This window comes from Rhinopithecus roxellana, unplaced genomic scaffold (assembly GCF_007565055.1).
Source record: "Rhinopithecus roxellana isolate Shanxi Qingling unplaced genomic scaffold, ASM756505v1 contig4670, whole genome shotgun sequence".
NCBI lineage: Eukaryota > Metazoa > Chordata > Mammalia > Primates > Cercopithecidae > Rhinopithecus > Rhinopithecus roxellana.
This window is the reverse complement of record NW_022143460.1, coordinates 738-17,858: the sequence shown is the minus strand read 5'-3', so window position 1 is coordinate 17,858 and position 17,121 is coordinate 738. Positions and strand designations below refer to the sequence as shown.

General features: G+C 41.0%; 1 protein-coding gene across 1 annotated transcript; it reads left to right on the top strand.

Moving 5' to 3' along the window:
* Positions 1–1,538: 1,538 nt before the first annotated feature.
* On the top strand, positions 1,539–15,792 carry LOC115896061 (DNA polymerase theta-like; the record flags this gene model as incomplete). The annotated part of the gene is made up of 6 exons (XM_030926523.1): positions 1,539–1,701; positions 2,847–3,026; positions 6,507–6,637; positions 8,721–8,877; positions 10,934–11,042; positions 15,573–15,792. Coding segments are annotated over exons 1-6 (960 nt in total), but the record flags the coding sequence as incomplete, so codon positions are not given.
* Between the last annotated feature and the right edge of the window lie 1,329 nt (positions 15,793–17,121).

Sequence of the window (17,121 nt, the reverse complement as noted above, 5' to 3'; positions counted from 1 at the left end):
CTTTAATAGTACTCTATTCATTTCTGCCTGAGCATATGGCACACTTCATTGACTGACTTGTTTAATGTCTGCCTTGTTCTCTAGACTCTTTCTCTTCGGGAGCAGGAACCATTTTATGCCATTTCACTGCCATTTACCCAGTGGGTAGCTTACAGTAGATACTCAATAAATAGTTGTTGATTGCATAAAAGGTGAAGGAAAAATGTCTCATTCACGGAGTAATGTCGCCATCTCGTGGAACTTTAGAATATTGTCATTTAAATCACTTAGGTTTTCAAGGAAAGAATTGATGGTTCGAATGTTATTTTCCAGATTGTATTTTTTTTTTTTTTTTTGAGACGGAGTCTTGCTCTGTCGCCCAGGTTGGGGTGCAGTGGCCGGATCTCAGCTCACTGCAAGCTCCGCCTCCCGGGTTTACGCCATTCTCCTGCCTCAGCCTCCTGAGTAGCTGGGACTACAGGCGCCCGCCACCTCGCCCGGCTAGTTTTTGTATTTTTAGTAGAGACGGGGTTTCACCTTGTTAGCTAGGATGGTCTCGATCTCCTGACCTCGTGATCCGCCCGTCTCGGCCTCCCAAAGTGCTGGGATTGCAGGCGTGAGCCACAGCGCCCGGCGCCAGATTGTATTCGAGTTTTTTTTTTTTTTTTTAATTGGACTGGACCTTTTGAGATTTTTAGTGCTCTAGAATTGCACAGCCTCTTCAGGTCAGGCTTGGGACCTACTAGGTTTGCTTGGTGAAATGAATTGTGCAACTAGGTAATGAATGTTCACTGTTTTACGACCAGAACTCGTTCGCTTCTACCTTTACAAAAGGGACAATACAGATGCATTACTAAGCTCTTGACTCATAACGATCCCTCGGGTATATTCAGAGCCTCTTCTTGGCGGCGTTCATACAGTGTGTCAGGGGTCTGTCAGCCAGCAATCTCCAGTTCCTCATTACATATTCCTCACAAGGCATGCTGGCTAAAATGGAAATTGTGTTCAGAAATAGACCTACCCTACCATCATACACTAGGTGAAAGGGGGAAATTATGCTCCATTAGAACCCTAGGCTATCTTGCATTAATGCTTCTCAATCTGAAATAATTTTTTACAAAATACCAATACGTTAAGAAGAGCTACTTCCCTGATCTACCTATTATGGGCAGCCCATTTTATGAAGTTAGCATGGCCTTCCTATTCAAACCAGAAATGGACAAAAGAGAAGGAAGGTTTTTAGGTCAGTATGGTTGTAACTGTAGATTCTGTATTCTTCCTATTTAATCTACCTCTCATATTAACCAACCACGGAGGCTGGAGGCCGGAAGTCTTAGCCGCGAGAGCCGCTCCTTCCCCACGATTCTATGGCTTTCGGGTTAGTTACGCCACGGAGAACTCTATGGTTCCGGGGCGGGCTGGGAGGCTTGAGTTTGAAGACCCGCGGGAAGATGACCGCACCTCTTGACAGGCCAGGGTTCTCCCGAGAGGGAGGACGCTGGAACTGTGGCTTGCCCTGATCTGCCGAGAAGGATTTGCCATGAATCTTCTGCGTCGGAATGGGAAACGGCGGCGTTCAGAATCAGGCTCAGATTCGTTCTCGGGAAGCGGCGGTGACAGCAGTTGCCAGCCCCCAGCTCCTCTCCGGGTCCGTGCTGAGTCCGCCGCCGGGCCTGGGTCGCTGCCTGAAGGACCGCAGCCGTCAGTCGGCCGCAGCTGCAGGTGCTCCAGGAACCCGGGAGGCCGCGGGCAACGGGGGCAGCTCCGCCGGGCCATGGGTCGGGAGGTGTCCTCACCCCACCGGACTTGCTTCACTGCATACCCCATTGGGCTTCTACTCCCCTTCTCTGTGACTTGGGCCTGGTGTGACAGGTCACTGTCTGTTCAGACATACGCGTGTTTTCAGTGATCGCCTGGTATTAATATTCACGTGGCTTCTGGGTCTTTCGACCTTTACAGAAACAACTTCCTAGTTAGCCAAATCCCATCACCTGTTCGGGGGCTCGTTCCTCACAGTACCCAGTACTCCTTACAGACCCTTAAGACAGGATTGTTGGGCCTGGAGTATGGCACAGGCTGTTCGGCGTCCAGAGGAAGGCTGGAAGGGATTCGTAATGAGATTGGTTGGGTGTCCCGTGGATGTCGACCCAGTTTTTTTTTTTTTTTTTTTTTTTTTTTTTTTTTTTTTTTTTTTTTTGAGGCGGAGTCTCGCTCTGTCGCCCGGACTGGAGTGCAGTGGCCAGATCTCAGCTCACTGCAAGCTCCGCCTCCCGGGTTTACGCCATTCTCCTGCCTCAGCCTCCCGAGTAGCTGGGACTACAGGCGCCCGCCACCTCGCCCGGCTAGTTTTTGTATTTTTAGTAGAGACGGGGTTTCACCGTGTTAGCCAGGATGGTCTCGATCTCCTGACCTCGTGATCCGCCCGTCTCGGCCTCCCAAAGTGCTGGGATTACAGGCTTGAGCCACCGCGCCCGGCCAACCCAGTTTTTTAAAATCGTTAGTTGTGCAGTCGTCATGGAACTAAAACTTACTATAAATAGAAACTCACCTAACTTAGCTTTGTGGTGCTTCCATATTGCCCTCTTACCCCAACTCCACCCGTAATTCCAACACCCTTAATCTACTGTGTATTACACGCTTTTTTGTTTGTTTGAGGCTTTTAAGGAATTGTTTTTATTATATGCAGTAAATAACAATTTATTACTTTTCTATACATGGTCAATTTCTCATAAGATTCTTGAAGTCAGGATGTGCTTTAAAGAGCTTCATTTCAACATGTAGGAATTCCAACACACAGTGAAGGGCTGATTGTCAAACTCATATATTAGAAATAAATTAAATTTTTAATTTTTTCTTTTTCCTAAAAGGAGAATGCAAGCCTACAGTTCCCGACTACCAAATAGACAAGCTACTATTGGCAAACTGGGGACTTCCTAAAGCAGTTCTGGAAAAATACCACAGTTTTGGTGTAAAAAAGATGTTCGAATGGCAGGCAGAGTGCCTTTTGCTTGGACAAGTCCTGGAAGGAAAGAATTTAGTTTATTCAGGTATCGAAATTATGTAAATTAATTACTATTTTTAAGATATGAATGTAAACAATACTCTATTGAGGTAGTTGTGGTTCTTTTAAAGGTGAATGAGGCAGTGCTTTATAACTAGAGAAAATCTTAAAATCTGTGCGAAAAGTGGAGTTTTATTTATTTATATTTAAGTTACAAAGTTTTATTGTTTGGGGACGGGGGGAAGCAAGAAAAAATGACAATTAAAGAGTGGACAATTCTGTCTGCCATCATTCTCAACAAACATAATATCCCAGTGAGTGTACAATGGGAGATGTAAATCTGCCCTTCCCCTGTTTGATCCTGGTTGCTTTTCAGGGTATGAGTATTATCATTATATGTTAATTGAGTTTTTGTTGTTGTTGTTGTTGTTGTTGTTTTTTGATGGAGTCCTGCTCCAGGCTGGAGTGCAGTGGCGCTATCTGGGCTCACTGCAACTTCCACCTCCCAGGTTCAAGCCTCAGCCTCCCAAGTAGCTGGGATTACAGGCATGTGCCACCAGGCCTGGCTACTTTTTTGTATTTTTAGTAGAGATGGGATTTCTTTTTTTTTTTTTTTTTTTTTGAGACGGAGTCTCGCTCAGTCGCCCAGGTTGGAGTGCAGTGGCGCGATCCCGGCTCACTGCAAGCTCCGCCTCCTGGGTTCACACCATTCTCCTGCCTCAGCCTCCCACGTAGCTGGAACTACAAGCGCTCGCCGCCACGCCCGGCTAATTTTTTTTGCATTTTTAGTAGAGACGGGGTTTCACCGTGTTAGCCAGGATGGTCTCGATCTCCTGACCTTGTGATCCGCCCGTCTCGGCCTCCCACAGTGCTGGGATTACAGGCTTGAGCCACCGCGCCCGGCCTAGAGATGGGATTTCACCATGTTAGCCAGGCTGGTCTTGAATGTCTGACCTCAAGTGATCTGCCCACCTTAGCCTCCCAAATGCTGGGATTATAGGTGTGAGTCACTGTGTTCAGCTATAAATTGACCTGTTTGTACAGAGTTGTATATACAAATAATATGTAATATACTTTATATACAATTTTTATGGGTTTTCTTTTTGTTTTTTTTTTTTGAGATGGTTGTCTTGCTCTGTTGCCCAGACTGGAGTGCAATGGCGTGATATCGGCTCACTGCAACCTCTGCCTCCCGAGTTCAAGTGATTCTCCTGCCTCAGCCTCCTGAGTAGCTGGGATTACAGATGCCTGCCACCATGCCCAGCTAATTTTTGTATTTTTAGTAGAGACGGGGTTTCACCATCTTGGTCAGGCTGGTCTGGAACTCCTGACCTCAGGTGATCCACCTGCCTCAGCCTCCCAAAGTCCTGGGATTACAGGCATGAGCCACCACGCCTGGCCCTATATGGGTTTTCAAGGGCAACCATGACATACACAATTTTTAACTCATGCTTTCTACACTGACTTTAGATTTAATCATTTGGTAAGATGCAATTCCTTTGTGTCAGTTTTCTCCGAAACTACGAGTCACACAGATTTTTTCATTATGGCTGTAAGGAAGAATTAAATAATTATCAGCAGATATAAGTTCAGGCAGTGGAATTAGACTGGTTGGATTTGAAAGCTATCACTTACTGGCTATGCAGCCTCACAGATTACTTAGGAAGAGTGAGAGAGTATATATGTGTTTGTGAGTATGTGTGCATTGGTAGTACTTAGGGTTGATTAAATTATTTAATATATAAGAACTCAGAACAGTTTTTGGCACATAGAAAGTACTTGTATTGTGAAAGGGCATTACAAAAATAAAATACAAAATAAAATACTTGTAAATGCTAAGAGGTTGCAGTCAGTGGCAGTGGCATAATGGCTTGACCATTTCAATTGCTTGAAACCGAAACTTGGGTATCATTCAGAACTCTGGTCACCAGCTTATACAGTTAATCACCAAGTCCTGGTGTCCGTTACCTCGTATATCTCTTGCTTCTGACTCCTCCTTTCTGTTTTTAGGTCCATTACCTAGTACAGCTCATTATCATCTTTCTTCTAGATTATGCAGTAGCTTTGAAACTAGTTCATTCTTTTCCTCTGATCTTGCCCTGCTCCTGCAGCCAAAATAGTCTTTTTTTTTTTTCTTTTTGATGGAGTTTCGCTCTTGTTGCCCAGGCTGGAGTGCAATGGCACAATATCAGCTCACTGCAACCTCTGCCTCCTGGGTTCAAGCGATTCTTCTGCCTCAGCCTCCTGAGCAGCTGGAATTACAGGCGCCCGCCACCACACCCAGCCCCAAAGTGGTCTTTTTAAAAAAAATTTTTGTTTAAATTTTTTGTAGAGATGGGGGTGGCACTGTGTTGCCCAGGCTTGTCTTGAACTCCTGGGCTCAAGTGATCCTCCCAAAGTTTTGAGATTACAGGCATGATTCACTGTGCCCAGTCCAAAGAGATCTTTATAAAGTACAAATATGATCTTGTCACTCCTTTTCATAAAACTCATCAGTCACACTGCATTGCTTTCAGGACAAGGTTTAAACTCCTTAAATAGTGGGATTATAAACTCTTCTTGTGGCACTTTCATATCTCTTCTTTTATACCCCTGGGGTACTTTATACTCCATGCTTAGTAAATTACCTACTATGTCATCTGAACATGCCAGGATTCTTGTAGGCCCTTTGTACCATATGCTGTTTCTTAGGCATGGCCTTCCTTTCCTCTTCCTTTCTTTTTTTTGGAACAGAGTCTTGCTGTGTCACCCATGCTGTAGTGTAATGGTGTGACTGCAGCCTCAGCTTCCTGGGTTTAAGTGATTCTCAGGCCTCAGCCTCCTGAGATGCTGGGATTACAGACGCACACCACCTTGCCCATCTCGGCCTCCCAAAGTGCTGGGATTGCAGGTGTCAGCCACCACCCCGGCTTCCCCTTGCTTTCTTCCTTACCTTCTCATAAATTCTATTTTCTTTCCATAAGATTCCTTGCAACTCCTTTCCTTCCACTTCTTTTCTTTTCTTCTTTTTTTTTTTTTTTTCTTTTTGAGACGAAATCTCTCACTGTCACCCAGGCTGGAGTGCAGTGGGGTGATTTCGGCTCACTGCAACCTCTGCCTCCTAGGATGAAGCGATTCTTGTGCCTCAGCCTCTGGAGTAACTGGGATTACAGGTGCCTGCCACCATGCCCGGCTATTATTATTTTTTATTTTTATAGTTATAGAGACTCGTTCATCTACTTCCTCAAAGCAGGCCTTTTACCCATTTGGTACTTACAGGAAAGGATCTTTAGGTATAAACTAGGTACTCAGTAGTATTCATCATATACTGCTGATATAAAGATTTGTTTACACTGTTTTTAGTTGAGGCTATTAAGACAGCTGGTTTAAAGTAACGGGCATTTCAGTGTGTAAAGATTTTAAGTGCTATTGGGCTCTTAGTGATCCATTAGCCTTAGGCTCTGTAGTACTACACATGCTTAAAACATTTATTAATGAATTGTACCAAATTTTTTTCTTATAATATTGTGGAATAATCATATTTTAGCTCCTACAAGTGCTGGGAAGACTCTTGTGGCAGAATTACTTATTTTGAAGCGGGTTTTGGAAATGCAGAAGAAAGCTTTGTTTATTCTTCCCTTTGTTTCTGTGGCTAAAGAGAAGAAGTACTACCTCCAGGTAATGTTTTTTACTAAGTTAGAAATAGTGAAAGGCTCATTATTGGCAGCCTTGGTTTCATTCATTTGAAATAGGATTATAAAAGCAAGTGGAAAACAAAGTTTCTTTATTGTGTCCCGTGTAGCTTTAAGAGGTGACTGCTGAAAGCATTAAAAATTTGCAGGCCGGGCGCGGTGGCTCAAGCCTGTAATCCCAGCACTTTGGGAGGCTGAGACGGGTGGATCACGAGGTCAGGAGATCGAGACCATCCTGGCTAACACGGGGAAACCCCGTCTCTACTAAAAAATACAAAAAACTACCCGGGCGAGGTGGCGGGCGCCTGTAGTCCCAGCTACTCGGGAGGCTGAAGCAGGAGAATGGCGTGAACCCGGGAGGCGGAGCTTGCAGTGAGCTGAGATCCGGCCACTGCACTCGCACCTGGGCAACAGAGCGAGACTCCGTCTCAAAAAAAAAAAAAAAAAATTTACAGCAGGGGGCCGGGTGTGGTGGTTCATGCCTGTAATCCCAGCACTTTGGGAGACTGAGGTGAGCGGGTCACCTGAGGTCAGGAAATCAAGACCAGCCTGGCCAAGATGGTGAAACCCCATCTCTACTAAAAATACGAAAGTTAGCTAGGTGTGGTGATGCACACCTGTAATCCCAGCTACTCGGGAGGCTGAGGTGAGAAAATCGCTTGAACCTGGGAGGCAGAGGTAACAGTAAGCCGAGATTGCGCTATTGCACTCCAGCCTAGGCAACAGAGTGAGACTCTGTCTCAAAAAAAAAAAAAAAGAAAAAAAAAAAGATTACAGAAGGAAACTTAAAAAAATTATTATTAAGGAGAAGGGGCCATCAAATCAAAAGAATAATTGGTGAAAATTGTGTAAAAATTTGTAAACCTTTTCTTAGGAAATAAAATACTTAAACTAGCATATAAACATGTACGTTAAGAATCAGCATTTAATTGAACAGTCGGACTAGACTGAAGCATAGAAAGGAAAGAGTGTTTAAGGAAGCATATCCTGCTCTAATTGAGGTCTATTTAGGAGTATTTAGGGGATGAAGGTCAAGATCCATTGGTGCTTATGTAAAGCTCCAGGTATGTGATCTGTTCCTCTGTTCTGCAGAAATGACTAATAGTAGTTTACATCAATATGATGCTCACAGTTTTTAGGGCATTTTCACAAATACAGTGTTTTATTAAATGGAATAAATTTACTGTTGTGATTTCTGCAGTGAAAAATATGTGCTTTTGGAATGGAAAGATTGTTTTACTGATTGTTAAAGAAATGTGGGTTCTAGTCCCAGTTTTGCGACTAACTATGTCTTTAGGCCAGGCATATAACCTGTTGGGCCTCAGTTTTTTTATTTGTAAAATTAGGATGTTAATCCTTAGCACCATAGGTTAACTCAGTAAACACTCAGGAAAATTTTATTGAATGAATAGCTCTAAATTTCTATGGTTCTATAAATCTTTTTAACAGTTATTTCAGAGGCACAATAGCCAACAAAGCTGGTCCTACATGGTAACATCACTCAACTTAGACCCAAAGTAACAAAATGATGAAAGGATCCTTTTTATTGAAAGGTATGTTAGTTAAAAGTTAAACTAAAAAAAAAAAAAAAAATCATTATAAAAATCCCACTGAATTTGACTTTTAAAAGCTTTTCTTCCAATTACATTAAAAAATTGGTCATTAGGATAATGAGACTATTTTCCTCATAAAGTATAAATTTGTTTCTTAAAGTGTTATAACTAGTTTCTTGCTGTTTATTAGATTAAAAATGTTAGTGCTTAAGGTAGTTTTTCTCCAATTTTAATTCCTATAAGTAGCTCTTAGAACTTTTTAGATTATTATGCTGTCATTAAAATTGCATAATTTTATTTGACTCTTAACAGAAATCTAAGTTTTGTCAGTTCTAAACTTCATATTTTTAGTATATGATCTAAAAAGAACCAGTGTGTCCTGGCCAGAAACAACTGATGACAGTAATCTGGTAGATGTCTTTAGATAGTTATGTCTATGTTCTGGGATAGAACCAGTTTATAACTCTTGAATTTCCAAGTTTTTTCACCTGTATTGTTCCTTTTTACTCAATTCAGAGTCTGTTTCAGGAAGTAGGAATAAAAGTAGATGGTTATATGGGCAGCACCTCTCCATCAAGGCATTTCTCTTCATTGGATATTGCAGTCTGCACAATTGAGAGAGCCAACGGTCTGATCAATCGCCTCATAGAGGAAAATAAGATGGATCTGTTAGGTAAGAAAGTTAGAAAATAAGTAAATACTTTCTATTCTATTTTTGATGGAATGAAGTGGAGCTGTTGTGATTTCTGTAGGTCCCATTTGTTTTTCTGTTGTCTATTGTCTAATTCTGGAGGCGAGAATTGGCATCTGTAATGTTAGGAATGCTGTGTTTATAAGTTTTGTGTCCTGCTGCTGTTATTGACTCCATTATGTTGCATTTTTGTACTTTACAGAATGTAGAGGATATCCTTAAGCCCTCAATAACTTCTCCTTGCTTCTTTGTTATCTAAACTTTACCAGGAATAGAAGGAAGCCTGCTGGGCCAGATATGCCATTTTGCAGTTAGCGTATATGTGTTTTTGTTACTATGTTCTGCTGCTATGATGTCTATTTTGGGCTTGGACCTAGAGTCTACCATTTAGCATGGAGATGGTAGGAAGCTAAAGAAACTGACACTCTATTTGAGCTTGGGATTCTGGGAAGATTTTCTATCTTAATGCATTTTTTTTTTTTGCCATTATGGAAAGGCCATTATGTAGAGGTAGCAACAGGCATAGAAGGATTTCAGCAGCAGAAGTAGCAAGAATATCAGCTACTTGTTGAGAACGTGGTACACTTAAAAATACCATGGTAAAGTTATGGTAGGGTAGGGGTGGAGGGTGGGAATCAGACATGGGCTATGGTCCATAAAGCTTGGAGAAAGAAATTGCAATTGATTTGTATCAGAATTGTCTTATTACTTGTGACCCCATTGGACTTTAAATATTTGAGAGTTGCAATAGACCCTAGTAAGTGCTATTTCTGATGTACCTAGCACAGTGCCTGGCACATGGTAGGCAGAATACTTTTTTTTTTTGGTGAATGAATGAATAAGTGCTAAAATAACTCACTAGACAGTACAATTTTGGAGATAGATTATTGATAGGGAAAAGAACATCATGTGTCATTAGGAAGTTCCCTATTGTCTCCTCAAATTCCTTTTCACCGGAAAGTTGTTTTTTGGTGGGGAGAATTTGGGATGGGGAGAATACCAGTGCATGTGGAAACTATGTTGTTATGAAAATGTTTAAAGAAAGTATTGGTTGACACTGAATTTTCAGTAATTCTTAAGAATTTTTCCAAGTATATACATTGGTTAAATTCTCCAAGTAGTGAAGGACATTGTGATCATATTTTTGTTTTGCAGTGTAGTGACTCACTAGCCTACCATATTAAAAATCTCTTAAAATTGTCTTTTTCTTCTGGATCCTCTTATGTTTTTTTCTAAGCTACTTTCCAACATGAGTATATATGTTTTCCCATTGAAAAGTCAATACACTGAAAACTGACATAGATGTCTTTGATATTTGATTGTATGTTTATTTCAGTGAAGTTGCCAATTTAGAAGAGTGATGAGAGGCAGTTTTCCCTGGGTTTGTTTAGCCCTGAGTAAGCTAATAATTGATTTTTAGATCCAGTATACCTTGTAGTACAGCTGCCTGTAATACCTGAAACATCTTGGAAAAGAATTGCCCATTATAAGGAATATGATTTTTGATTTATGGTTTGAAATTTGCATCACTTGCAATGTATTATATCTTATATCAATGTGTGATATAAGATATTGAGTCTTTTAAATTTCTTCTTGTCACAGTCATAAAAAGAATGAAATCATGTCCTTTGTAGCAAAGCCACATGGATGCAGCTGGAGCCATTATCCTAAGCCAATTAATGCAGGAACAGAAAACCAAGTACCACATGTTCTCACTTGTAAGTGGGAATTAAACTTTGGGTACTCATGGACATAAAGATGGCAACAACAGAAACTGGGGACTACTAGAAGGGAACAAGTGTTGAAAAACGATTTAACAATAGGGTACTATTGCTAAGTACCTGGGTGATGGGATCATTTGTACTCCAAACCTCAGCATTACGCAATATACCCAGGTAACAAACCTGCACATGTACCCCCTGAATCTAAAATAAAAGTTGATATAAAGGAAATAAAATAGAGTGAAATAAAAGTTGGAAAAAAATTCTTCGTGGATGTGAGATTCTGTAAAAACCTAGTATCTGGAAAATCTTTTTAGGAATGGTGGTTGTCGATGAATTACATATGCTGGGAGACTCTCACCGAGGGTATCTGCTGGAACTTTTGCTGACCAAGATTTGCTATATTACTCGGAAATCAGCATCTTGGTGAGTACGTGAAATAACTGAATTCCTGAGATTTCAAACAGTGTTGAGAAATTGTCTGAAAAAGTGCATAAGTATGAGTTAAATAAATTAAGGGAGTGTAATATTTTTCTTATTGAGAAAACTCATGTATAGTAGTTTGTTTTTGTTCCAGAAGAAGTCAGTCCAGGCATAGTGGCTGACACCTGTAATCCCAGCACTTTGGAAGGCTGAGGTGGGAGGATCACTTGAGTCTGAGTTCCAGACCAGCCTGGGCAACACAGTGAGACCCCATTTCTATAAATGATAAAAAATTAACTGGGCATGGTGGCACTCACCTGTAATCCTAGCTTCTCAGGAGGCTGAGGCAGGAGGATTACTTGAGCCCAAGAGTTCTAGGCTGCAATGAGGTATGATTGTGCCACTTTACTCCAGCCTGGGCTACAGAGCAACACCATGTCTCTAACAACAACCTGAAAAGTATTTCAGGTTGAAACTGATTTTAGATTACTTTGTAAACATTCTTAATTTTCTGGCTGCTCACCCTTCCAATGTATACATTTTTATTATAGATTTTAAAAAATCTAGTTTCTGTATTTTATTATAGATTTAAAAAAATCTATTTCTGTATTCTGTACTATATATATGAGTAGTCAGGCTAATTTTGAAAAATAGTATTTTTTTTTTTTTTTTTTTTTTTTTTGAGACGGAGTCTTGCTCTGTCTCCCAGGCTGGAGTGCAGTGGCCGGATCTCAGCTCACTGCAAGTTCCTCCTCCCGGGTTTACGCCATTCTCTCGCCTCAGCCTCCCAAGTAGCTGGGACTACAGGCGCCCGCCACATCGCCCGGCTAAGTTTTTGTATTTCTTTAGTAGAGACGGGGTTTCACCGTGTTAGCCAGGATGGTCTCGATCTCCTGACCTCGTGATCCGCCCGTCTCGGCCTCCCAAAGTGCTGGGATTACAGGCTTGAGCCACCGCGCCCGGCCGAAAAATAGTATTTTTTTAGCCCTCACTTCTCAGAGGCTACTTCAACCTTTCAACTCTTGTAGCTTTTTAAAAATATTTACAGCAGCATCTCTAATTGTGGCTACTTAATTTTTTAAATTTCAGACCTTATATATTGACTTTTACTATGAAAGGTGAAGATCTAGCTTTCTTTTAAATTCTTTACTAACCACTACCCAATAGTCTCCCTTCTCTGCAGTCTCTCCTTATCCTCTCATTATCTTCCTATTCTTCAAATATAGTTATGTTACGATTTTGCTTAGATCATTATTCAGTGTTATGCTATTATGACTATATAAATAACATTGGTAACTGGGCTATAGTGTAATATGATTACTTTTGCTTTTCTAAACAACTTTTTGTTTTCTCTGAAATTAATAACTGTCTTTTTTGTTTGATGGCTTGGTTTTCCAGATACTTACTGCTAATTTATCCCTAGCCTCCTCCCTAGTTGTGTATTCTACCACATTTGCTATTCTGCCAGTCATCTTCTCGAAGATTTTCCTAAAGCCCTTCAAGTTGTTCCAGTCTAGATAGGTGGTTAATCTATATATATGCTACATAGCAACCATCTTGGGATTCCCTTCCCCCAACCAGTGTTTTGACCATATATCTGTCTTGATTTACCTTCTTGTTTTGGTGGGAATATCTTCCAGGAACTTCTACTTTATTTCAGTGAACACACAAAGGTATAAATTTTTAAGAACTTGCATGTCTCAAAATGCCTCATAATTCTTTTTTTTTTTTTTTCTTTGAGATGGAGTTTTGCTCTTTTGCCCAGGCTGGAGTGAAGTGGTGCGATCGGCTTACTGCAACCTCCACCTCTCGGGTTCAAGTGATTCTCCTGCCTCAGCCTCCCGAGTAGCTGGGATTATAGGCATCTGCCACCACACCCAGCTAATTTTTGTATTTTTAGTAGAGACAGGGTTTCACCGTGTTGGCCAGGCTGGTCTCGAATGCCTGACCTCAGGTGACCTACCCACCTCGGCCTCCCAGAGTGCTAGGGTGATAGGCATGAGTCACCGTACTCGGTCTCCATAATTATGGACTGTCCAGGTATAAAAGTCAAGATTGGAAATACTTTTCCTTCAGAGTTGTCAAGGCATTACTTCATTTTCTCATTGCTATTGAGAAATTCAGTGCTATGCTGGTTTTTCATCCTTTGTATACAATTTTTTAAATTCTGTCTGGGAATTTTTAGGCACTCCTCTTTTTCCACAGTGCTATGAAATTTCATACTGATGTGTGTTGGTGTTGGTCTATTTTTAGTCATTGTGCTGGGTATTCAATAGGTTCTTTTCAGTTAAGGGAGAATTGAACACATCTCTCTTGTGATAGAACAAGCAGATAACCATCTCTATCCCAAATCACTAGGGATATAGAAAATATGATTAATATAATCAGCAAATTGACCTAATGGATATATATTGAACAATTACCTCAAAACAGCAGAATACATGTTCATTTGAGTTACACATGGAACATTTATTAAAAAGTTTCCATATGCTGGACCATAAAGCAAGTCTTAACATATTTTAATGAATTCATATCATTTCTTTTCTTTTCTTTTCTTTTTTTTTTGAGATGGAGTCTCTGTCACCCAGGCTAGAGTGCTGTGGCCGGATCTCAGCTCACTGCAAGCTCCGCCTCCCGGGTTCACGCCATTCTCCTGCCTCAGCCTCCCAGGTAGCTGGGACTACAGACGCTGCCACCTCACCTGACTAGTTTTTTGTAGTTTTTTTTGGTAGAGACGGGGTTTCCCCGTGTTAGCCAGGATGGTCTCGATCTCCTGACCTCGTGATCCGCCCGTCTCGACCTCCCAAAGTGCTGGGATTATAGGCTTGAGCCACCGCGCCCGGCCCATATCATTTATTTTCTAACAGCAGTGAAATTAGCTATAAGAAAAGCATAACTAGAAAATGTCTACATTACTGGAAACAAACACAATTTTGACATTTTTTAGATCAAAAAAGTAATCACAACAGAAATTAGAAAATAGTTTGAACTGAAAGTATATTAAAAATATTTACTAACAAAACTTGTGAAGGGCAGCAAAAGTTGTTTTTAAAAGAAAATTGATAGCATAAAACATATATATTATAAGGAAGAGAGACTGACAATCAATTATTTAATGATCCATCCCAATAACTTAGAAGAAAGGCCAGGCCTGGTGGCTTATGCGTGTAATCCCAGCACTTTGGGAGGCCGAGGCAGGCAGATCACTTGAGGCCAGTTCTAGACAAGCCTGCCCAACATGGCAAAACCCTGTCTCTACTAAAAATACAAAATCTGGCTGGGCGTCTTGATGCATACCTGCAATCCCAGCAACTCAGGTGGCATAAGAATCACTTGAACCCTGGAGGTAGAGGTTGCCATGAGCCGAGATTGCGCCTTTGCACTCCAGCTGACAGAGCTAGACCCTGTCTAGAAAAAAAAAAGTAAAATAATGCAACAGAAAGCTTGACAAAATAATAAAAACAGAGCAAAAAATGGAAGAGGAAAGTCACTATCCAGACATTTAAAAATTCTACAAATGAATAGAAAAACACAACCCACTATATCAATGGACAAAAAAACAGGCTTTTGAAACAGGGTATTGGCTGGGCATGGTGGCTCACGCCTGTAATCCCAGCAGTTTGGGAGGCCAAGGTGGGCGGATTACGAGGTCAGGAGATTGAGACCATCCTGGCTAACACAGTGAAAACCCGTCTCTACTAAAAATACAAAAAAATTAGCCAGGTGTGGTGGTGGGTGCCTGTAGTCCCAGCTACTCGGGAGGCTGAGGCAGGAGAGTGGCGTGAACCCAGGAGGTGGAGCCTGTAGTGAGTGGGAGACAGAGCGAGACTCTGTTTCAAACAATAACAACAACAACAACCAGGGTATCCACGTGGTTCATACACATGAAGTGATGATGAGTCTCACTGGTTATCAGGGAACTGTAAATTACGTCTTCAAAGAAATACTGGCTGGGCGCGGTGGCTCATGCCTGTAATCCCAGCACTTTGGAGGCTGAGGTGGGCGGATCATGAGGTCAGTTCAAGACCAGCCTGGCCAACACAGTGAAACACTGTCTCTACTAAACATACAAAAATTAGCCGGGTGTGGTAGTACGCACCTGTAGTCCCAGCTACTCAGGCGGCTGAGGCAGGAGAATCGCTTGAACCTGGGAGGCAGAGGTTGCAGTGAGCTGAGACAGGTCCATTGTACTCTAGCCTGGGTGACAGAGCAAGACCCTGTCTAAAAAAAAAGAAATACTACCACGTACCCTCTATAACTGCTAACATATTATAAAGATTAACAATACCAAGTGGTGACAAGATTATGGAACAATAGAAAACACAGATTGTGGAGGTGTTACCTTGGAAAACAATGTGGGATTATCTAAATTGAAGATAATCTGTGACTCAATTTGTGGATCAGTAATTTTATTCTTAGGTAGATATCCTAAAGAAATGTATGCAAAGGACATAACCATAAATATTGTTAGCAACACTAATTATTAATGCATTCTATATCTTTTAATATTCTTTTCATTTGTTTTTTTTATAGTCAGGCAGATTTAGCCAGTTCTCTGTCTAATGCTGTGCAGATTGTTGGCATGAGTGCTACCCTTCCTAATTTGGAGCTTGTGGCTTCCTGGTTGAATGCTGAACACTACCATACCGACTTTCGCCCTGTACCGCTTTTGGAGTCAGTAAAAGTTGGAAATTCCATATATGACTCTTCAATGAAACTTGTGAGGGAATTTGAACCCATGCTACAAGTGAAGGTAAATCAATATATTTACATCACTACTATTAGTATCTGTGTGTTTGATTTCATTTTCTAGCAAATTAACAATTCTGAATGATGTAATTGGGAGTTACATATACATTAGGATTAATATTAAGCTAACTGGTTTCCTCTTAAAGAATTGGTGGTGAGCTGGGCGTGGTGGCTGACGTCTATAAATTCCAACACGTTGGGAGGCCGAGGCAGGTGGATCACTTGAGGTCAGGAGTTTGAGACCATCCTGGCCAACATGGTGAAACCCTGTCGCTACTAAAAATACAAAAATTAGCTAGGCGTGGTGGTGGGTGCCTGTAATCCAGCTGCTTGGGAGGCTGAGGCAGGAGAATTGCCTTGAACATGGTAGGTAGAGGCTGCAGTGAGCCAGATCATGCCACTACACTCCAGCCTGGGCAACAGAGTGAGACTCCGTCCCGCCAAAAAAAATATTGGTGGTGATGGTAAGAGAAGAAATGTAGTTGTACCTTTAATTTAAATAAATAATTGTTTCCTGATATATAATATAAACATTAAAAAAAATAACTGATCTTGTAGCTTTTTCTTTTTACTGGGAAAATATTTTCTTATGGTTTAGTTTACACTAACTGTTAGTATGGAAGATTAACTTTTTTATTAAATGGTAGGTATAATATATAGTAAAGTGAAAAGAATATTATTTTTGTAGTCTGATAGATCTACCTCTGATACTTAATAGAGATACTTGATATGGCTGAGATAGTAGTTGAATCACAAAACCTATCTGAATCTCATATCTCACCTATTAAATAGGATATTATAATCCTTATCTTGAATATTGTAAGAATTAAATATGATTTAAAAAAATTATCTGGCATCTAGAAAGTGCTTGATAAATAAGTACCCTCCCATGCTCCCAAATACACTTTAATCCTAAGGTTAAAGAACTGACTCATGTACATTGGTGGAGTGAGGCATCTGCTGTTTTTATGCAGAGTTGTCCCTCTGAGTACTAACATACCTAAGGGTGATTTTAGAATTGGGAATAGGACTAAATTTATGTGTTTCATGAACTATCTAGGTACGCATTTGTAACTTCTGCATGCTTGGTGTGGAATCTTTGCTCTGTGCCCCCATATTTCGCCTGGCTATGCCTTGGTTACTTCAATACATTTATGTGTGAACACATTCATTTGCTTCCTGTTAATTTTTTTTCTTCTTTTACTAGTCTGTGCCTCCACCCTTTTGAACCACCTATACTTCTTACCTGGATTACTGAAATATTTCCTATTGTTCTCTCTGCTTCGGACCTTGTCTCTTTCAGTCTATGCTTAACATCAGGAGCTAGTGATCT